This window comes from Molothrus ater, chromosome 3, assembly GCF_012460135.2.
Source record: "Molothrus ater isolate BHLD 08-10-18 breed brown headed cowbird chromosome 3, BPBGC_Mater_1.1, whole genome shotgun sequence".
Taxonomy (NCBI): Eukaryota; Metazoa; Chordata; class Aves; order Passeriformes; family Icteridae; genus Molothrus; species Molothrus ater.
Window position 1 is genome coordinate 46,941,837 of NC_050480.2, and position 24,836 is coordinate 46,966,672.

At 38.2% G+C, this 24,836-nt stretch overlaps 1 protein-coding gene across 1 annotated transcript in view; it reads right to left on the reverse strand.

The window, feature by feature from the left end:
• UST (uronyl 2-sulfotransferase) overlaps positions 1-24,836 on the reverse strand; it is a 154,121-nt gene that overhangs the window by 90,275 nt on the left and 39,010 nt on the right. Inside the window, exon 2 of the mRNA XM_036381018.2 lies at positions 7,517-7,560. Coding sequence (XP_036236911.1) covers positions 7,517-7,560 — 44 coding nt within the window. The remainder of the gene's footprint in view (positions 1-7,516; positions 7,561-24,836) is intronic.

Consider the following 24,836-nt stretch of genomic DNA (forward strand, 5'->3'; position numbering starts at 1 on the left):
TATGATTATGCCTTGTGTACTTCTTTAGCTACAGTGTGTGACATAGAACAAAACCTACAGGTTGAAAATTTGGTGATACTAGATTTTTTTTATTTTGGGTAATACTGGGTAGGCTGCTGGGTTAATGCCAGAGATAAGCAAGATTCACCTTTAAGCACACACACAGCATGACAATTAAAGTACCAACCAAAAGGCAAAATATTTTCCAAGCATCTTTGAAATTAGATAAAAACTACAGACTACTGCAGTAGTCACAAAACCTGCATACCTGCTGTCTAAGTCTTTCAAAATTTAAGGGCTGCAAATGTCAGGCTTAGTAAAAATCCAGCTCGCTACTGTTTAAATTTTTGCAAGACATCAGCATGCACAGAAACCCTCACAGATTTATCTTCTTGTGACAGGCAATCTGGCTTTAATGTCCCAAGTCTCTCCATACTTCCATTTATGATCAGTCAGCCTCCCCATATCAACAACTTTCTGATATGCTATATACTGAAGTTGCATTAAAAAGTAAGTAATCATATCTATTTTGATAAATCACACAATCAAGTGATTGTTTTATCCTTAAGATTGTTGAGCAATAAATTAAAATGAACAAAACAACAAATTAGTGCTCCAGTATAATTCATATATTTTTATGATCCAATTCACACTTAATAGTAGAGATTCAATTCCAGCCTTTGGATATATCTCCATACTATTACAGTGCTGTATCATTCACCACCTGCTTCAGCAGGACTGCAAAGAATTATGAATAACAGGCAATGGGGAAATACTCTGTAAAAACCAGATTTTTCTTCTCTTGAGATACTGTCATTTACAAGGAATGAAAACACAGTTTAAAAAGAACATAAACCAATTATTCTACAAATATTTTATACTGTACACTAGTTTTAGCTAGGGTAGAGTTAATTTTCTTTACAGTGGCTATTATGGGGCTGTTTTGGATTTGTGCTGAACACAGCATAGAGATATTCTGCTATAATATAGAAACTTTTTGTTATTGCTGACCAGGCCTTACATAGAGCCAAGGTCTTTTGTGCTTTTCTTTTGGCAAGTAGATTGAGAGTGCCTGGGAATTGGAAGGGGATACAGCTGGATAGCTGACCCCAAATGGGATATCCAAAGGGATGCTCCAGACCATATGACATCATGTTCAGTATATAAAGCGGGGAGAAGGAGGAAGGGGGGATGTTTGGAGTGACAGGGTTTGTCTTCCTAAAGTCACTGTTACGTGTGATGGGGCCCCGCTCTCCTGGAGGTGGCTGAACACCTGCCTGCCCATGGGAAGCAGTGAATTAATCCCTTGCTTTGCTTTGCTTGTGTGCGTGGCTTTTGATTTCCCTATTAAACTGTCATTATCTCAACTCATTAATGTTTTACCTTTTATCCTTCCCATTTTCTCCCCAGTCTTGCTGGTGGGAGAGTGAGTGGCCGTGTGGGGCTTGGTTGCTGGCTGGGTTAAACCACAACACACTGCTTCTGGTAAACAGAGGGAAGTGGAGAAATGCTTTATGGGTTTTTTAAACCATAGTATTTTATTGACTGTACTAGACCTAAAAGCTCAGTTTGACTGTAAAACTGCTTCAAACTATAAAAAGGATCTTTGTGGTTAAGGCACTTGGTGAATTCTCTCTTCGTATTTTATCAGCCAGGTACTAACTCTGGTAACCGTAGGAAATTACTTACTCTATTTTAGTGTTGCTAAATTCTGATGATTCCTGCTAGCTGAAAATTTGTACACTGCACAATAATCCCAACTCTTCATTTATAAGCAGGATAGAATATTTTTTAAATCACTGAAATCTTTCCCAGCTTGCCCTGGAAGGATTACTTTAAAGATTATCTGCCCATTTTTCAATTAAAGCTAAACAGACAGTTTCAACTCTATCAAAAACAACACTACTATTCACACTCTTAAAACCCCTAGTAAGCATATACCTAAAAGAAAACAAATCTTACTTGGTTCTAAGTGTTGTGGAGTTTGTTGGTTTGTTGTTTATTTTTTTAATTGGTTCTTTGTTTGGCTGACTTTAAATCAAGCACTTCATCCCTAACAAATCAATCACTCAAGACTGTAGAGAGCTGAAGGGTTAAGACCATGTTCTCATAAGGGATAGCTAGAACTAAAACACTAGGTTCAAATAAAGCATAAAGTATCCACTAAAAAGTAAATAATAAAAATTAAAAAAATAAAAAAATACACAGCTCTAAGCCGTTATCTTAATGTCTTAATGCTGCTATCAAAACACTAGGAAAAAATAAAACTGGCATAAACCTGATGAACATAAAAACTCAAGTGTAAAGGGGACAATGCTGAAATAATATTTTAGTAAGATTTAAAGTCAAATAAAAAAGAATAAATAATCTAGTTGACAATGGAGAGTGTCTAGGACTGGGTACAGTATGACACCCCAAAGTCCACGCAAGGATTCTGCTACCTTTTCCCAAAGTGGTGAACACAGTGTTGGCTAAGTTAACAATTGGACTCAATGATCTTAGAGGACTTTTCCAAAAGATTCTATTATGCCATGGTATATTCTATTGTGCTATGGTAGTCTTGCTCCATAAGAAAAACAAAAACAATTAGCATGTAATTATTAGCTAAGAACTGAAAGAATGGTGAAAAGAGTACTTATCACTTTCCAGCTTTAAATCAATAAAATTAGATAAAATTAATTTTGTGTATGTCTCTTATTTAGATTAATTTTGACCTGATGCTGACCCCCATCCATTTTTGTATTCATTTAAAGCTTGGAAGCACTGTCCCACATGCTAAGCATAGTGTCTTGCTGACACCTAAACAGCTGCCAAAAGATAAGCTGGGTCCATGATAGGCAACCCAAGGGAAAACCATCAAGAAAAGGAGAATAGACTACTTCAGTGTAGTTTATCTGTAAGCTATGTGCACAGCTCCCTCACAAATATATATGTCATCTCTACTGAAAGAGGGACATACCTTGATGCTCTTGCCAAGTTCTCAGGGAAAAGCTTTCAATCAAGAACAACTGTAGGTCTGATAAAGTTTGTATCATTTGTCCTCTAAGGCCAGTTTCACCATCTTGGATGGAACAAAAAAATCTTGGGAGAATTTGATAAGGAAATAGCTGGTCTAAATACTGGAACAAAATACACCCACTTTATTTGCAGAAATACTCAGACATGAAATATATCCAGTGAACATCATCAGCCATTAATGCACATCCATTTCAAATGTGTTTTCAAAAAACAAGCTAGCATCATCTTAAAGGCCTCACCTAAACACCAATCTAGAGAAAAAGGATAAACAAATGATCACTTAGCAAATCTTTTAAAATTTACCCTTTCAGACACTTATCGAAAAAAAAGCCAGGAGGAAGTGTGATAGAGATTTGAAATAGGTAAGAGTCAACTTTCACTGGCAGTGTAGAACCACCAGCAGTGGCTGTTTGGCTTACTGCATTCCTTTTCTATCTGCCACATACTAGCACCAGAAACACCAGAGGTGTGCTAGGGCTACTGGAGGTTGCATCTACCTGCAGAGAAGCACACACAGATCTGTCTCAGAACTCGTGAAAGTCTAGGATTAGACCATCCTCTGAAGTCTTTGGTGCTAAGGACCAAAGAAGAGTGGCCCATGTTTGTGTATTGGGTATTCATGGCAAAGTTCTGCTACGGCTGGGGGGACTACAGGAGTGGCTTCTGTGAGAAGCTGCCAGAAGTTTCTCCCATGTCCAATGAAACCAACACCCTGCTGCCTCCTAGACAGACCCTGCTGGCCAAGGCCAAGCCAATCAGGAATGGTAGGTACTGTCTCTGATATAACGTATCTTTAAAAAGGAAAAAATAATATTGCGCAGAAGTAATTTGTTACCAGAGAAAAGAGACATGAGAATGTGTCAGAGGAACAGCCCTGCAGTCACCCAGGTACATGAAGAAAGAGGGGGGGGGAGACGCTCCAGGTGCCCAAGATGAGAGTCCCCTGCAGCCCACTGTGAAGACCATGGTGCAGCAGCTGTGCCCCTGGAGCCCATGGAGGTCCACAGAGGAGCACAGTTCCACCTGTAACCCATGGAGGTTCTGGAAGGACATGTTGACTCATGGAGAGAAGAACAGGCTTCTCAGCAGGACTTAGTGACTCCATGGGGGACCTATGCTGGCTGGATCAGTCTGCTCCTGAAGAACTGCACCCTGTGGAAGGAATCCACATTCAAGCAGTTCACAAAGAACTGAAACCCGTGGCAAGGACTCACGCTGGAGAAGTTCATGGAGAACTGTCTCCCATAGGAAGGATTGTGCACTGGAGAGGGGGAAGGCCTCCTCTCCCTGAGGAGGAAGCAGAGGCAGCAACATGTTTCTAATCCCCACTCCTGTTTCCCTGTGCTGCTAGGGAAGAGATAGGGAATTGGGAATAAAGTTAAGCTTGGAAGGGAAGAGAGGTGGGGGAAAGGTATTTTAAGATTTGTTTTACTTCTCATTATCCTACTCTGATTTTGACTGGCAGCAAATTCAATTAATTTCTCCAAGGTGAATGTTTTGCCTGTGACTATAATTGGTGAGCGACCTCTGCTTGTCCTTAGCTTATGAGCCTTCTGCTATATTTTCTCTCTCCTGTCTAGTTGAGGATGGGAGAGACAGAGAGGCTTTGGTGGGTGCCTGGCCTCCAGCCAGGATCAAACCACCACACCTAGACACATTACCTTTGTATCACTGGCAAGGATAACCACTGCTAATCTTCAACAGGCAAGTAAACCTTTACTGGGAAACACCATAAAAGCTGTCTCACCTGGTCTTCAAGAAGAATCAGAACCACACCAGCAATGCTTAGGCACAGAAGTGAGCCAGGCTTTCATTCTTTGCTTGCACTGAGAAAATTGCTGCTGCCACCTTTATCTGATAAAAACAGACCAGTACCCTGTTCTCCTGAAATGTGATGATGCTAATTCCTTATTCAGAGAACAAGTGCTATTTTCAGTTCTTCCACTGGGAAAAAAAAAACCCACATGCGTATTTAAAAAAAACCCAAACCTCTGGCACCTAGCCATGACAAAGAGCCAAAACTAATATGATTTCCTACAAACACTGGAATGTACTCTGCAAAACAGCTACGGTCCAGTGCGTATCAACTGCTGGTGGCCTTCCCCTACAGCTAACTACACACTGCCCACATTAGCTACCAATCATTTCAACCTCAGGCAATGCACTGTTGTTCATTATCTCCACTTCTAGCTTTCAAGCATTTTATAATGAAATATTTTAAATGTTGGAGTCAGAATTTATTTCTTCTGATGCCTTTTAGTATGTTCAATTAAAGCATGCATAGGCCTTAACCATCTGTTAGTTTAAACAAAGGCAGTTATCAAATCATGTGAATGGAGGCTACTTGGAAAATAATGACAATTACAGTGAATTTCACTCACACCCAAAGTTCACAGTTCAGATATGAAGCTGTAAGAGGGTAAATAACTGCACTTAGCCAAAAGTGCAATGCATGAGACTTACAAAGCAAGAGCATCGTAGTTCAAAACATGACCCCAAGCAAATACCAGGAATTATCTGGGAATCTATCAATCCCCACCCATATTTTGATCAGAGGAATAAAAAACAAAACAAAAACCCAAGTCACTAAAGAATAAGCAGGTTTGTCCAAGTGATGATCAAAATGTTTTTCTAAAACAGGCAAATACTTCAAAAAGCAAAATGCTTTTAACATACACAATCCTATACAGCCTGTTACTCTGCTGAGCTTTTCATCAAGTTTCCAGGAGTGAGGATGATTACAGAGGAAGCCCAAAACTTTACTGACTGTAGGTGGCTAATCAAAGAGTGTCTACCCAACCAATCAAGGTGTAGGTATCTATTCAGCTGGCCTTTCTACAGACAACTGAGCTGCAGCTGGATGAGGCTGTGTGAACATGGCCCAAAACTACATGTTTAGACAGGCAAAAGATATTTTCACAGTGTAGACAGAAAAGTTGGATAAATCTGTCCAATGGCTGCCCATGGGTTGGATAAATCTGTCCAATTGCTACTGCCCATTGGAGTATGGATCCCATCCACAGCACCATTAATTAGTAATGCAAAATTCCTGAAGAAAAACTACCAAAATCTGAATAAAGTTTTCAAGGTTAAAAACTCTTATCTAGATGGAAGCCTTTTCCTTACTCGAACAGCTTGCCATTTCTGAATGCTAATACAAGCATGAGAAATACAGGTTTGTAATGAGCATTGCTTTGCATTGTCTTCAAAGCAGAGTGCTCGCTGTGGAGACACAACAAACATAATTCTTTATTTCATGCAGCCTGCTGTACTCCTGGCCTTCAAATACCTGTGCCCTATCTCAGTTTGCAATGATAAACATAACGAGTTGATTTTGTCACTTCTGCCTACATCCATTTGCTTTTGTAACTGAGTAATTTTTGTTGACAGGAAGAAAATCAAATGTACATCATTCCTCCAACTGAGCCATCTGAACTTCAACAAGTACAAATACTCACATATCAGCTGAAAATTGCAGATTTTGTTGCCCAGAAAAAAGGTGAAGAAAGCCAGATTCCTGTCAGTTTTCACTAATAACTAAGCTAAGTGGAATTGCTTTCCACATTATCCTCCTCCTGCTGATCAGAAGCCAACTGTTTCACCACAGAGGTGCACACATGTGGTTGATCACTTCAACTCAAGACCTGCAGCTCAGGATGTGACTTCATGGTCAGCTGAACAGAGATGAGGGAGGGCTACAACCTACAATCAGAGGTAGTGGCTCCTCACACCCACCCCCCTCTCTAACTACTCACTGTCACCTGCTGCACTAGCATCCATGGTGAGCCACAAAGGTGAGATAATCTGCCCTTTCAGTACAGGTCTGCAATGTGCAAAAGGAACTCTAACAGGCTGGAAAGACAGGCATAATATAGTAACAAATCTGTTTAGAGAACAAACCAACACAGGGTAAAACAAAGAAAAACAAATCAGGAGACCCTAAAGGCCTATTTCCACTTTGTTCCTCTTGAAGAAACTATCACAGTGCCCTTCCTAAACTGAAATGTCATGAGATGCCAAAATGACACAAGGGAAAAGCTTATGCAGCACAGTCTCATATGATAGGAACAGTGAACCTTATTCCTAAACAAGGGCTCATGACTCACATTCATTAAATTTATCCTACTGACCTGCTTCAAGTATTGTTTTTGCAGCAGAACCCATGTTCCAGAAAATGCTGCCAGCCAAAGGACCATCTTCACCTGCCAGGTGAGTTACAACTGTGGTGTCTTGGTTTTTTGCATGAAAGTCCTGACAGATAAAACCACTAAATCCCTGTCTCCCTTGACTCAATGAGAAAAATTCCATTAGCTTAATGCATCTTAGCCAAAGGTACTTACAAACATCTGAAAACACCTGGGGGGTAAAAAGTGAGAAAGGCCACGTTCTGTTGATGTAAACTCAGCAGAGTTGCTTGGCACACAAGTAAACATATGATGAGTCAAAAACAAAAGCCAACTAGTAAGGATAAAGCAAATACAAAATAACAGCAGCTTACCTTTTGAGGTGGTGGTCCGTGGTCATCCAGATAAGTGGAATTTCCTACAAAAATAAGAAGGATGGAGATAAACAAAAGCCATCCAAAGCAACTTCCAAACTTTCCAATTCATGGAACCAGTACATCTCTATCCCACAAGTTTTGTGGTGTCAAATAATTCAAGGAAAATAAATTCCCTCTGCTTTAATTTTTGATTAACAAATAATCTATTTGACTACATTTGTAATACATTAGATGCACATTGCCATTTTACAAAAAAAATTACACGCCCCAAGGTAGCTTTAATGAATCAATCAGTATTCAATTATTTGTATGACAAAAAATTGCCAGCTGCATCCTTGTACATTTTGAACAAGTGAGCATGGTTAACTTCAAAAAGTTTTCTTAAATAATCAAGTATCAAAGTATCAAGGTATCAAAGGCCTTTATCAAATTTTGGTCTGATTGAACTGACAAGCATTAACTTCTCTCACTTCTAACTGTATTTTTCCCAACCTCCAAGCTACTTTTTTGTTCCTAAACGGCACTGATCAAATGGGAGTGGTATTCTCATGTAATTGCACCTGCCTTTTCAAGATGTTTGCTAAACTCAGACAAAAAGCTTCAGGGAAAAAAAAAAGCTTCTAAACAAGTTCACCCTTCTTAGCTACAATAAAAAGATAACAATTTCAGACTTTTTACCTCTTCCTCACAAACACACACTGATACATAAAGTAAACACTCCCCCACACACATAAGCTATCTTCTGTGACTGTACCTCCCAAACCCTTCTCTATTTTAATACCCTAAAAGTATTAATCATGTGCTTTCCCAACACCTTCCAGCGGATAATGAAACCTTGCAGCAAGCCTAAAATTTCCCCTTGGGCCATACATGCCTCTCCTCTCAGTCATGATCCTACCAAAGACAGAAAAAAATACCTCTGCTCTAACCATACATCAGTATGGAGCATGAGAATTAGTTTTACAAGTACCTACTAGACATCCTAAAGGCACATGGAAGAGGACTTTAAAAAGCTTGTTCTGCTCCTGGGGCATTGAATAGGCAATAGGAACACAGGTTAGTGGGATAAAGCATAATTCAGAACCAAAGGGCTTTTTTCTTTACGATCTGGCCAAATCCCTCGTTTCTCCAAGTGCCAAAACCTGCCTCCCAGAGGTGTCTGCGTCTGAGTGTTACAGTTACAGAAAAAGGAGGTGAAGCTTTAGTGTGGAATATTCAATAGCACCCACACCAGTGCTGGGGGCTGGTTTCAGCAGGAAAAGCAAGGGGCTGGAAATGGAAGAGCCACCATTCCCTTTGCTGGACTCTTGGGAGAGGCAGCCACCACCTGGATCACATCATCTTGGGGTGAGAGAGCCTGCAGATCACCACCACTGCCACAGCATGATGAATTTCTGTGTGCAACAAGAAATTGGGATTACTTCTCTGAAGTACTTTGCTTTCTGCTTTTCCAGCACGTTACAAAGCCACGAAAATTTCAGTCAAAAGGCTTCCAACTCATCTAAAGGGAAGTCCCAATACCCCAAGTACATTTTTACAGATGTATGCACCTTGATCTTGCAAGAGTCTGTGCAACTAAAAAAGCCTGAACAGTAACTTTTTTATGGTACTCTGAAATCACAGATCATCTTCTGAAGCATACCAGAAACTCATCTCTCTATACATTTGACACAAATACCCACCCTTTGAACAATCCAGTGACTTAATTTAATGCCATAGATAATATGGCTGATGCCCTACATTCAGGACAATTTCTTTATCCATCCCTCTCATATGATTCTGATTGCTAGGGAAGAAATTCAGCTCCCAGACTGCTAAAAGAGTTGGCAGTCTGGTTTTCTCTTACAGTAGCTACTCCACACACAGTGACATAGAATTGAAAATAAGCATTTTCAAGCATTTCTCCTCCCACTTAATCTGGGACGAGAGCAAGGAAAACTTCTCATTCGGAATTTACCTTTCCTGTAGAACCAGGCTGTTGCTCGTTTGCAGCAGCTTTCTCCTCTTTGCAATTTGGCAAGCAGAAAGATTGACACTTATTGATATAAACATTCCTTACAGTTTTCTCATTGTGTCAGGAAAATTGTTTCATTTTGATACCTAACAAAAAAGTGATGTTTGTTGTCTAAGCAAGCTATCACACTAGAGAAGTCATAAACATTAGATGAAAGCTACTAATTTAAAAAAAATTAGCAAAACTTAAGTTTCATAATTGGTTTTAAAGTTGTAACAGGAGTAGCAGTTTTTTCTCGTGTCTCCCCAAAACAAATGCAATTTATGCTTACCTAAATAAAAAGGAATATTAATTACATATGTATTAACTATCTTTACCAATCACCTATCACAGCCCATTTCACAGTACAGAAGGACTTGCATTACTAGTCAGGAGTTTACACAGCATCTTATAGTGCAGCATCAAGAGTGTCAGAATTATATCACAGAAACTTTTTTGAGATATTTCATAAAATTAAAGAGCTTATAACTAATTTCACCTCTCTGTGTCAGTAATGGATGCTCTTAGTATGGAGACTGCATTCTCCTTCCTCGGAAATTTTCAAATTATCAAAACGACATGGAAATATCTCTAGCTTTGAACATATGTCTTGTAGATTTGATTTCAGTAATCAAAATGTTGTTTTTTCACAGCACAGTCTAGTTACTACTGTACCCACTTACAAGACAATAGCAGAATTATAGGCCATTTTAGAATAGTTGTTTTCATAGCAGTTGCTTGCTCAAATTCAGAAGCTACAAACTGACAGAAACTAATTGCCAGGGCAACACAAGTGAAGAAGGAAACTGAGTATCGATTTGAAACCTGGTCAGAATTACTCACAAGGAGCAGAGGAAGGAAAGCTGGAGACAGCTGCAGCCAGCCCCCACTGCTCTGCACTGCCCCAGACTCCATGTGCAGAGCTGGCTACTGTCCCATGGCACAGCTCCTCCTTCTGCTCCCCAGGCACCTGAGCCAGAGTCAATCTCAGTGTCCACAGGTTGCCACATCAATTTAACATTCTGAATTCTTTTGGGTTCAAGTTTTAATTTTTCAGTAATAAAAGCAAAACCCTTTGCTGCATGATTTATACCATACACTAAGCAAAATACACTAAAATAACTCCACAAATCCAGCTGCAATGGAGTGCAGCAGCAGCCTGTGAGCTACACCAGCCAGCTCCTTAACCCCATGAAGCCCAGCAGTGCCCTCACTGATCACTGAATTACAGATCTCAGCTTGCTTTCCCTCTGTCTGCAAAAATGGGGCCACACTACAGGAACCATAATGCATTCAGAAATGTAATAAAAATGTGCATCTATGCAAAAGGCCTGAAAGAAAGAGGATGACTTTCTAACACAAGAGGTCATGAAAATCTTATTAAGCATTACTACCAGGATGGGTGTTTGCAAGTTTTAAAAACTTAAACAGGGTGCCACTTTTACACATAGGGCCACTTTTCAGACAATACATATCAAATTAGGTTAGTTTAAAAACAGAAGAAAAATTCAGCATTATAGAAACTGCAACCACTGGAAAGTACAAGGTAAAGCCAATCCATGAACTATCAGCTACTAACAGCTGACATAGTAGGAGCATTGCACAGTAAAAATCAGACTTAGGCTTGTTAATGCAATTGTAATAAACATTTGAGGTTAGGTACAATGCTTTTGGTATCCATTCTATATAAGATGGAGAACATTATTTTACAGCTTTTATATGCCATGGCACAGACAACATGTGCTTGATGTCACTACATGCCACAAGAAGAGAAGAGGCTTTTTGTGGTAGAAAAGGTGAAGTGATAGAAGAGAGAATCATCTTTCCTCACTAGGAACCTTGTCCATTGCCCCAAAGCAACCGATGGCATTAAATTATTAGGATAACTTCTTCCAACTCCTTTAATAAAGCTTTAATAAAGGCATCATTGCTTTTTTTCTGCTAACAAGATTATTTTCGTTTTTCTGTTTTGGTTTTTTTCCCCTTGGAGTATTTACTCTTCAAAAAGGAAATTTTCTGCCTTCCTGTAATAGCACAAAAGTCTAAGGCATTAGAAACAAGTCAGACAAAATAATCAAGTCTCAAAACAAGTGGTATTACACATTCCACAAACACTTGGGCTGGCTGAACATGTCTCCTCCACACTCTGCCAGAAAGGATAAAAAAAAGAGTCAGCTTTAGTATAGAAAATGTTGAATACATGGAGGCAGTCCAGACTTTTCCATAATTCATTATCTTTGAGGTTAAGTGAATCAGCTGTATGCAAAATCTTTGGGGAAACCTTGTGGTTATGTTCCTTTCTTCTTGGAATCACTGAAGTGTGGGGGTTTTGCTTGAAACAAGCCAAGTTTAAAGCGAGAAAGATGGTCAGTCAACCAGGATTAAGGACAAATATTGCTGTGTACAGTTCAGAACCACAGATAATGAAAGTAATTGCAATTCTGGAAAAACACCTTTTCAAAAAATACCAGAGAGTACAGGAATAGAAGTAAACGGACTTAGGCATGAACTGAAGACCCTTTGATAGCAACTGAAACAGTGTGACTCTACTTGAACAGTTCAGATATCCCATAGAAAGAACTGTGTAAAGATCAGGAGAGAAAGCCAACACTGAAAATGTGGAGCTTGGATTATTTTTCTGGAGCAGGGTTTTCCCTTGTAGGGAATCACAAGCAGCAGCCTAAGGGAGCTGGGACCCAGCTAAGGCCAAATTTAATTTGTCTTGTGAAAATCCTTCTTTGTTCTTTTCACTTGGTCACCACCTCAAGCTTCCAGGCGCCAATACAACCTCTACTGGCAAACAATCCCTTAGGCCCTCTGATGTTTAAAGGAAAGGAACAGTTTAACAGTTGCCTGAGGAGTCTTCTAGTCTGGAGGTCAGACCCTGAAGAATAATTTCCCCACCAAGCCCCTCTAATCATTAAGAGCTGCACCTTCAAAATAAACTGAAGTGCCAGTGAGTTATCAGAAGATGATAAATTCTGCTGTGCTTCCTTCTTTATTCTTTTTCCCTCCCAATTAAGCAGCGGACACACTTAGAAATTTCATGGATATTTCTACATCTGAAACAATATGATTTTCTTAGTCATCATGTCTTGGAGCCCTCTGTGGTCCAAAGGCAGGAAGGGAGTTAAGAACTAGAACTTGAAAACTAGCAGATTAGCAGAATGATGTTGCCCACAGCTCAAATCAAACCTAAGAGGAAAAACACTGCTAATGCTGAGGTAGCACAGCCACACCAGCTTTCACAAAGGAAAGTTTTCACAGAGGTGGACAGAGAACATAAACACAGCAAAACATAGCAAAACCCCACTGACCATTCTGCACTGGAATACAAAGTGATTTATTGTCCTTTCTTCCATTATATGTAAAAAGCTGCATACCTATAACTGGCTTCCTCTGTGCAAGACTATCCTCCTATAAAAATTTTCATTTTTAACCACAAAATAGTTAAAGTAAACATTATTTTTTAAAGCATTTCAGAATGGATTTTTTTTCTTCTTTTCTTGCCTTCAAAATAATTTTGGTTATTTTAAAAATAATATATTCAATAAAACCAACTAACCACAACAACAAAAGCCAACCTACAGCCAAAAAAACAAAACCAAACCAGCACCAAGTCCACATTCATTTCACTCTACATCACTGCACACAATAAAGGAAAAAAGCTGGAACATGACTAAAATACCTATTTTGCTTTATTAACCAGTGACCTGAACCCTAGAAATTATATAATTCATCCTCATCATTATATAATTCATATTTGATTACCTACAAGTTTTTTACTTCTAACACAATTAGGAGAGAAACTGGCACATTTAAGGAGAGTTTTCAAAAACTTACTGACAATTCTGCATATATGTTATATATGAAAGTACCACTGGAACACAGGATATGAAGGGTTTGAATAACAGGAGGTTCTAAAACAGTATAGGATATAATATCCATTAGATGGCCCTCCTCTTGCAAAGAAAGGAGACTGCAGAAGGCAAAGCTACTCCAAAATCACAGAGCCTCTCTGAATTGTGAGCATTTAAAAATGTACAGACAGGCGTTTCATTTAATTGTTTTGTCAATAAACTGCTTTATTAATACTGGGGGAAGGAAGGGGGGAAAATTAACATTTAATCAATAAATAAAACAGCCCCACCAGGTACTTTCCTGCACACAAAGGAAAAGCACATATACAGCTCTACTGAGACACTGCAGAGAAAACCTAATGACCAAAAAAAAAAAAAAAAGGTGCCATTAAGCCAAACTACTGCAATTTTATTTTAATTCATTTTGCTATGTAAACAAAGACTGTGATCTATCTTTGTGGCCTAGCAGCTCTTTACTAAATGCACTTCAAAGACCCATTAACTTGTTGCTAACTTCAGTCTACTTTTCAGATAGTTCTTAAATTCAGAATTCTGTTATCACAGAGCAAGTGGGCACAGATATATATAAATATGGTGTCCCTTTTTTTCTCACAAAATATTTTTATTTTATCTTCTGTCAAAAAATGGGCCGAATATTTTGTAATGACTTCTATTCTTTTCTTAATTCCCTCAGCAAGACTTACCTTAACTAAATGCAGAGTCAGTTCTATAAATACACACAGGTGTTCCTGAGGGAAAAAAAAAAAATCTCTCGAGATGTGTGGTCAAAGAATACCTAGCTACACAGCCACCAACAAACCTGTTGAAAATTTAAAGGGGCAAGTTGGGAAAAGATCACAGTTCAACAGCTGAACTGCCATCCACTGAAATAACACAGACAAACACTGGTCTCTGACTTCATTTCTTAGCTGGACAATGTGAGAATAATAATGGACACTGTATGAAATTATTATGGCTGAACACAAAAATGATCAGAGTAGAGCAGAAAACAGCAAGTTAGAGAGTAGTTAGAAACATCTGACAGCTGTAAATAAGCTTGACTCCATGACATCCAGGTAGCATTCTTGGGAATCTGCCTGCAGAAGGCTGCAGTAACAACTATCTGAGTATTAACAGGGATTGAATGACTCAAAATATGGCTGAAAGAAAATTCTCTGAAATTAGCTATCAAAACCCAACACTCTTAAACTGGAAACAGAAAAACGTTGCCACAATCAGGGGATGAAGACTGGACAGCACTGAAGATACCTAAGAGGAAATTAATCAAGCATCTGCCAGCAATGACCCAGGTGTTATCATGCTGCTTTAGAGCCAACAGGCAAATTAAGCCAGGTCCTATTCCAGCAATATTTCTTTTTAATGATTATCTCCTTTTTTTTGTTGTTGGTTTTTAATCAGGCAAACTTCCCTTGAGTGTTCTTCTGGATCCTATTACTCAATATTCTCATCCATTACTTGAAAGATGCATTAAAGAGCACTGGTATCAAATTTGATAACAATACAAATGAAGGGACTTAAAATCTGCTGAAACTCTGAGGAGAACAGAAACATACTGATCCTTTAAAGCAATGGTCTGAAAATACAAGATACAATCCAGTAAAAACAAGCATACAAATTTGAACTTGGAAAAGGGCAACATCTCCATAAAAGCAGAATGGAAACTAAGTGCAAACTGCAGAAAAGAGCCATGATGGGAGGTGAAAATCAGTTCCCTTCCTTTGGATTTCTTTGAGCACTCTGAAAGTTTTTCAGGAAGATCGTTCCACTCCAGCTGAATGTATAGAGATAGTTCCACTAGCTTGGTAAGAAGTTCATTTTAATTGATTGTCGCATGACAAAACTTTTTAAGACTTAGGATGACTCAATTTTCTCCTTTTCCTCCCAAGTGAGAGATAACTGCATTAATATTTGCAAGCCATTTGACTTCTTCAGAGAAAACTGCTTTCCCCAGTGCTGTGCAGAATGCAGGCACAGCAGAGGGGAAATACATGCATGATGCAGAGGAAGAAACTCCATGGGAGTGATGGTGGCACGGCCACGGTACTTCCCCTTTCAGTGCACACATTCTGCCACACAGGGAACAGCACAGCCACACAGGAGACCTCCCTCTCTCTGCACAGCTGAGCTACAGGACTGCAACTCCACAGATGAACCTTGTCTTTACAAGGCTCCCCTTACCAAAGTGATGACACTGAGGCTGAGGGATGGACAGAGTACATAATGATGAAGCTTCAATGAAGACCTTGTCAAGTGCAAGGCCTCTCAGTCTCACTTCACTCTGCCACTCAGGCTACAAACTCCAGGGCATCTGTATCTGACCAGACACTTTCTCAGATGATACCAGCCAAGAGTTTCCTCTTACATCAGTGCCAGACATCAGCTCTGCTCTTTCACATGATGTTTTTCCAGAGACAAGAGTTTAAATAATAAAACTTAACCCAACTTGCAAGCTTTACTCCTGTCTGCTGCATTTTTGCAGATATATTTCTGTCCTTTCCCCCTGCACAGGCAATCTTGGCAAACAGCAAGTCAATGAATGTTGGAAAACACCCAGCTGGCAAGTCACCAGTTATTCAAGGAAGACTTTTATTACTATTATTAGTATTATTAAGAACTACACTGCAAATGCTATCCAGAAGGAGTGGTTTGTTGGGTGTTTGGTTTGAAGTTCCTGTCCCTGGAGGCACATTTCCGAGAAGCTGCCTAGGTCTGTGGTCTGACCCCAGCAGCACCTTCCTAGCAGAGAAAAAATGAACACGCTTCACAGAATATTGGTCACATAGATCTCTAAAAGAATTATTCATATTTTTATTGTGCTGAAGCCAAATGAGTTTTCCTTGCGTGTGCTTCTCACAACATCTGAGTCATATAGTTGCTATGATTTTGTCACACATCTTTGCAGAGGCAGCTGCATTTAGGAAAATAGACCCCCCACATGAGGTAGCCTGACAAGATTAAGCTGTATGTCTGTTTTTTACTTTCTCCATAATTCAGGTTCTTTTAGTATCTGATTTTAAAACGTACAAATTAAAGTTTTTAAAAAGAGCCTTTTTACAAGTCTGTCTCCTTCTCCTCCTAACCAGTTTTTTATGCCACAGGAGAACCATTGTACAACTCTACCATATACTTATATGCCTCCTGAAAAGCAAGAACATGCTATGTAAGAAGCAGCTATCTTTGTGTTGCTTTCTTTTCTGAATACAGAATTAAAAAAGAAAAAAAAAATTACAAATTGTTTAATCATTATTAACTTCCCATCCTCCAAGGTCTTAAGAGACACAAAATTAGAAGCAGCATTTCTTGCCAAGTCTGTTAAGATGCCTATAACTGCAAAATGGAGCATATAAGTAGGTCAGATAAGGAACATAATGTACCTAAATGAGCTATTTCTTCTTTATGACACATTAGCATAAAATTTTATTAATCTCTACTAAATAAAATACTACAGCTTCAGATGGCTTTCGAGACTTCAACATGATTTAATAGAAATATTTTCCATTACTAGAAATCCTTTGGCCAAACTACTCATTTTTCACACTATCCAGCTTCTATTCATTAAGACATTTTAACTCCTCCCTACCCCAGCCTCAAACAGATGCATTTGAGTGACACAAAGACTTCTCAGTGAAGGAGTATTGTATTTTTAGAATTTCTGTAAAGAAACTGCACATTCAAAAACAAAGGATGAGATTTAGCAAGCAAAGTGGATTGCACTAGACTTAAACCTGCCTTTCTATTTCAGCACCCTTTCATCTCCTGCAACTGTAAAAGTAGAGGATTAACCCCATTCTTGCCATTCCAAACCCTTGCAATACATAAGTTCCACTTTAGATTTCACCCTTTACTGAGAAGAATCTTTTTGTTACACAGACTTCGGTAACTTAAAAGGTAACTTAAAAGGTAGCTTAATAGGTGACTTACAAGTCAGTATTTCAGGAAGTACTTTCTTCCTCTACAAGGCACTGCAAGACTCCAGCACAAACCTTATCATTTATGTCTAGAAATATTACCTTTTCTGCCTTTAGCCTCATTTCTCATGATCTTAAATAAGATTTCTACCCATTTATGTATGAGTGGATGATAGACTGATTTGTAAACATTTGGTAGGATGCCCTATGAAAAAAAAAAGGAATTAATTGTTTTGCTCTTCAAAATCTAATCATTAGTGTCATCATTACTGCAGCTGAGGACCCACTATGTATAAACCAGGCTTACCTGTGTGAAAGACACTACACAGCCCTCATGAGTTTCATCAACTCAGGCATATCCAACAGTAAATACAAACACATACCAATTTGAAACAGCAAAAGTTTGGCTATCCATTTTTTGATAGGCATTTTGTATCTTTCAATTTTCAAAAGTTTGAGTGAAAACCTTTAGAAGACAAGTTTTCAGATGTATTGATTAATTCTTGCTGCCTTAAGCTCTCCAATGAGTAAAACAGCATTGTGAAAGTGTCAGCAATGGCAGGTTCTGCATTGACATCATTATGTGGAAAAGCTAACTACACTTCTAGCAGTGCCATAAAACTACAGAAGCAGACCAAGTGTCATCAGCCTCCATACAAGTCTTCAAATCAGTTTTATTCCTCTTGTGCTCTCTAGCTACGGTGGAAAGATTTTCACTTTATATATTTACTCCTAACCTAACAGAGAAGAGCTCAAACTTGCTAAGGCAACTAAGAGGATCTAAAATGTATTTGCACTCACTGGAATGACTGTTTACTTAGGACTACTCTTGGATGATTTGACCGCACTCATGAACTCTGAGTTGCAAACATTCACTACTGGTAACAATTACCTAGGCGTGCTCTTTCTTTTTATATCATTTTCCTGTGTTTTATTTAGCTTGGAGAACCACATCAGGATGTCACCACTAAGATGTGGCAGTTTAATAGAGCTCTAACTGCCACTCACCAGGCCTCCTGCAGACAATGTTTCTTACAAGAGACATCTTAAAATATATGAAAAACATCTGTGCCATGTAAACTATGACAATACAGTAGTCATTATCTAAATTCAACTTGTCAATGTACACAGGCATGAAAGTAATTTTTTTTTTACTATATCTACATATAACTAGCTAAATATCTAAATATATATATAAGCAACAACCTCTGCTTTGCTTCAGTGGTTCGGAGATTTCTATACAACATTAAATTAGTTGTTTCAAAAGTGATAGCAAAGGTATTCACATTGTCACATCCTACAGACCACTATAAATTAGATATACTATTATATTATGTATGATAGATACACTATTATATTATGTATATATACTATTATAATAGAACTATTATTATTATAATATAATATAGTTATATAATATTATATATTATATAACTATAATATATAGTTATATAATTATATAATAATTATATAACTATTATAATAGTTATATAATATATAACTATTATAATTATAATAATATTATAATTATAATATTATAATATTATAATATTATGTATATATACTATTATTTAATAATATTATTAAACAATAATATTATAATATTATAATATTATGTATATATACTATTATATAGTATATATTATTATATATACTATATAATAGTATATATATAATGTATATATACTATTATAATATATTCTATAATAATAGAATATATTATATATTATAATATAATATACTATTATAATAGATACATTGTATTACATATGGCATAACATTTTAAGGACATGCTTGTCAACCTTTTAAGAGTAAAAATAATTTTCTAATGCCAGAACTTTATGACAATGCTTTTTAATTTTTGCTGAAAGGTTAGAATAGGCTTCTTGTTCTAATCATACAGCAGGCAGAGTGGTGTTATTCTACATTTCACAGGGTAACTTCAGCAGGAGTATTTAATTTCTACAATTTTCCATTGAGTTTGGCTGAGATAGAAAGTAAAGAAATCGCAGCATACTGAAATCAATGTTCAGATACATGAAAAATGCAATCCTTTGTCCTTTATTCTGCATTAGATTCTACATTTCTCTGAAAGATGACATAAAAAAAGATAGGGAAATCTACCTAGAGAAATATAATCTAAAGAGTTGTTTATATTGTATTACATTTAAAAAAAGCTTGAAGACCTTCTAGAGCTAAGCCAGTCTACTGTTTAATGCTATCTAACTGTCAACAGCAACTGTGGTACTAGGAAAAGGTTGTTATTAACTACTATTTATATAGAATATATTTAAAATATTAACCAAAAAATGTGTCCTCTCATTTGTATCCCCAAGGATGCAAGAAGAATACAAAAAAATCATATACAAATGTAACACAAGAAACATCCTCTCTCCTATTACAAAGTTAGAGTTGTGATTTTCAGCGCATTAGAAGCTTAAATACAAACTTACATACAATTACAGATCAATTCACACTTGCAAGTTATGTATTTTCTTAAGTAAAAGCATTCTTACATGGCAAGAATGTCCAGATCTCACTCATTATTTTCTTATGGCTTTGTCTTCCTTCTCATTGGATTTCTGTCCCTTTACAGATTAGGTTCTCTAAGTATTCCTGTAATTGGTAGCAAGTAACTCTGAAGTTAAATTATTGAGTTCCCCAGGCAACAACAGATTGCAAAACTGACATCTCCTAAGTAAGCCCATCTAGGATGCAGTCTTCACTCAGGAAATGTATTCACACAAGCACTGCAGAACCAAAGTCAAATCTCATTCCATGTATTCAAGTGTTCACTGCTCACAGGTTTTGTTTGGTGATCTTTTTTTGTATTTTTTACTGGGTTCTTTGTTGGTGTGGGGTTTTTTAATTCTTGCGGTTTAAAGCCAGGTACCTAAAAATTAAGGAACCTAGCATCACCAGACATAGAAAAAAATGCTCTGCAGTGTAAAAGCCATGAGAACACACAAGCAGTTATGGGGATGGCGCCTGCAGTTCTGGCATTAGTTATTCACAGAGAATTTAACACTTCTCTAAGTTGTCCTGACCTCTGATTCAAAGATGGAGCTACCTTCTGAAGAATAAGGAACTCTACCCTATGAATAGACTCCTCTGGGAAAGATTCTTTAAAAAAAAAAAAAACCAAAAATCAGTATAATGCCAACACCAAATTTGTTTCCATCTGATCACAACCTCTGCACTCTAAAAGGGCACATCCAGTGGACTGCACTGCCACAGCAATTTGCTACCCTGACATGAACGTGAAATACCCTCTCAGCAAAGCTGCGGCCGTTTGCTCTGGGCTTCCGTGTCTTTTGGCCTGACTACTCTCTAGGCTTTGGGACACGTGTCAGGACTTTTGTGGCATTACTTTCCTCTTTAGACCTCAAAAATTCATCTCAGACTTCCTACCACAAGTCATTTTGTTCCAAGTCTTGACATCCTTATGGATCCGCTATCGGCAGCTCTCATGCTATGGTCAGCCAGTGTCAGCTCCTCGGCTCCCCTAACTCCAAACAAAATACAGCTGTGAAAATACCTCCTCTCTGCTGCCACTGCAGCTTCACACAAGCTGTTTAAGAGGTCTCCACTGTTTTCTTCTCGTTTCCCACAGCAGTTTCCACTGTATTACATTATTTAACAATCAAGAGTCCTCCAGAATTTTTGTCAAACTCTAAGAAAAAAAGTAATTCCCCTAGTTGCCTTTTCAAAAACAGTACATTATTTTTTAATAAAATTAGAACAAACAGATAAAACAGACAATCCAGCCCTAGACATATTCCTGACATGGAAAATATACCAGCCTAAATTATTGAAAATTAGAAAGCTGAATATGGAACTTTAAGAAGGTAAAAACTGAGGTGGAAGACTTGACAAAATGCCAGGGCACTGGGATTACCCATACTTGTATTTCAGAAGACACCAGTGTATTTACTCAGGCTGAGACTTGAGTTCGTAGCCAAGGCACAAGCAATAAAGTGCTTCAAATGACTTGACTGGGCCCAGAGCTCCTACTCCCATGCCAGGCAGCTTTCCTTCCCTTCTTTGCAATCCTCCCTCGAATGAGACAAAACAGTGTCATCATTTCAAACATCTCTAATAGCAATTTTGTCTTCAGTCATCCTTAAATACAAATCATTGTTGATGTATTTTGTAAGCATAATAGAAGTGAACCATTATAAAAGTCCCGTGATGGGTTACTTTTGTAATAGTAACCAGTAATAGCTCTTGGAAAGACATAAGAGGAGCTGATATTATAAAATAAGGTCTGCACCAGCAATGCTTGCAGGACTGAGCCTTAAGATTAGCACCTCTTTGGAAAGAGGATACAGCCTTCTGACACACTCATGTAGGGCCCAGCACTCACTAACTTCACTATTAACTACAACACATGATGTTTCCAACATCCCCAAAAGTTTACTATTCATTTATTCAAGTCCAGGACTTTATAAACTCATACACTCTTGACTCTTTCATTGGCACGTAAACAAGCAATGCATTTAGCTCCAAAGGAACCCTGTAATATAGTGCCATTTTAGATCATGGAAACTTAAAGGAAGAGGCATAAATAGAGTGCCATCAGCTGGAACATGCATTGAGTGAGCACAAACAGGATTTTGCATATGCAGCTATATGAGGCGTATATAAAACTGCAATTTTACAGCAAGACAGAGAACCCTACACATCATCCCAAGTTGAAACCTGGGTGGTTGTATCACTTTTGTTTTTTAAACAAATGGCCTGGTACATGAATCATAGCATGAAACACACATACCATCATCCCACCCCCCTTAATAAAACCAAAAACTCTAGAGCTTGACAGCAAAACTAGGAAGACCAGTTTTGTGCTCATATATCCTTTTCTGGGTTTGGTTTGTTCATTGTTCCTCTCCTTCTATATCACCTGCTATTTTAGAAGTGTGTCTTTATTATAATGGAATCATATTCTACATATAATCTTGACTGGAAGAAAGGGAATTTTGCATTGATTCATCATGTCATATTAAGCTACTGCATTTCTGCTTGGCCTGGGAAGGATGCCAGCAGAGTAAGCATACTCCTGCCACCTTCAGTTAAGGAGAAAATTTCAGAGCCTTATGCTTCTTTCTGTACTCAACAAACCATAGCTTTGATGATATTCTCCCTTTTTATAATGCAGTTGAATGACAGAATCCATTTTCACCATGTATTCTCATGGCACTTGCTGAATGCTTAGTCAAATTTTAAGTACAACACCTGAAAGCTATTAGCTAACAGAGGTCATCCCTTATGAATTCGCCAAGAGAAGAAAAAAAACCAAACAAGCAGAAACATGGATATGTTTCACCTCATCGCTGACATTGCCAAGTCTCAGTCTTATGCTGCATCCTCCTGGGCTACTGCAGGTACACAGATCCCAGGAAAAGCCTAGACCTCATGCAAAATGCCAGCGTTCTTCAAGGGATCGGGCCATGTCCTCAACCTCTTCCACCATCACTGCTAAATCTGGGAGTCCTACCAGCAGCAGCAGGATCATTTCCTTTAAGTTAAACATCTACAGAGTCTGAGACTGTTCACAACTGCCAATGTCCCAGGAGTCACAAACCTTGGTTGAGACTGCAGAATCACAGAACCATTTTGGTTGGAAAAGATCTCTCAGATCATGAAGTCCAGCCATTAACTCAGTACTGCCAAGTACACTACTAAACCATGTCCCTAGACACCACATCTACACATCTTCTAAATACTGCCAGGCATGGTGACTCAACCACTCCCCTGGGCAGCCTGTTCCAATGCTACTGTTTCAGTGGAGAAATTTTTTAAAATATCCAATCCTGGCACAATTTAAGGCCACTTCCTCTTGTCTTGATGCTTGTTACTTAGAAGAGATGTAACACCCCCAGCTTGCTACAACCTTCTTTTAGGTGAAAAGTGATAAGGTCACCAAGCTAAACAATGTCAGTTTCCTTAGATGCTCCTCATAGGACTTTCTCTAGACCTTTCATCAAGTGTGTTCATCTTCTCTGGATGTGTAATTTGGACACATTTAAATGTAAACACATTCAAAGTTACTCTGGGAGCCAGCAGAGGAAAAGGGCAGTGCACATCAGTGCCAAGAAACGTGGAGTAAAACATTCCAGCATCAGGTGGATCCCTTTCCTCTTTTAGCACAAATGAACAAGAAAACAAATATTAAGATGAACAGTGTCCAAAGGTTTTGGACTTGCATAGTTGTTTCTCCAAGTTGTGGATTTGACAGAGCCAACCCTATTCATTGAGCAACACTGGTACCACTGCTGGGCTAAGGCAGATGATGCACCAGAAGCAAATAGGTTCATCACATTAGATAATGGTGCTCTAGCCACAAAACACAAAAATAAAACAAAAAAAAAAAAAAACCAAAAAAACCCAAAAACAACACCCACAACCCAGAAAGAGAAAACTAACGAAACCCACCATTTACCTAGCTACTTATTCCTGATGCTAATTTCTCAGCCGTTCTGCAGAACAGATTCTCAAATTATCAGAACCCACATGAACATTCAGAACAATTTCTGCCAGAAGACAGTCCTGAAATCATTGGAAACTTTCAGCTACGCAAGTTTTGGTTACATGGAATAGTTTCTCCTTTGAAGGAAAGAGGGATTTCCTGCAGAAACCTGAGCTGTTACAAGGTGGACTTCTCTGACACTTTACTTTTTGTACAACATTCTGACAATATTAACACAAAAATACCAGGCAATCAAGGCACCCTTTCCAAACCCATACATCTGTAAGTGTACAACATAAATAAAAGACAACTCCGAAGTTTCTAGAACTTTAACATTGCTAGTCAGCAGTGACTTCACCCAGACAGAATAGGACAGCAATGTATGTTAGTAGTAGTTAGGGAAAGCTGGGAAATGTGATTTCACAGTACAACCAAGGTCTAGGAACAATTTAGTCACTCCAAGATCACAAAGGGGAGAGCAGTTTTACTCCTCCCAGTTGCTGAGCAATATCCTGGATGAACTACAGTTTCTGTTAAAATGATCACAGAGAAACAGGCATTTTACAATCTCAAAAATTGCTTTCAGTACAGAAGTAAGTGAAGGCAATTCACACTTTTCAGGAAACTCATAAAGGCAGTAAAAAAGATCAGAAACACAGCTATGTGTTCAGTGATTAGAAGTTTTTTTTTGCTGTTACAAATGGAAGAGTATCTTCACATTTAACATAACACTGTTTTCACACAGTTAAAATTATGGTCTTTTTTACTTCCTTGCAATCTGGCAAACAATCTGGTTTTTCACTTGACTTCCGTTCTTAGTATGCCATTTAGAACTCAGAACATTATGCAATTTTGGCATTTTAACTATTTTTCTCCAAGTATGGCAATTCCATATTTTTTTTCCACAACTGACCTGTTATTTACTGTCAATGTATTATTTCTACATTATTCTGAAATGTGTCTCTGCCCTTACAGTATCTCGGCTTTAGCATGATCTGCAAATATAATCAAAATGCTACATCTCCCCTTGCTAAGCACTAAAACAGATATTGCTCAAAATCAGAGT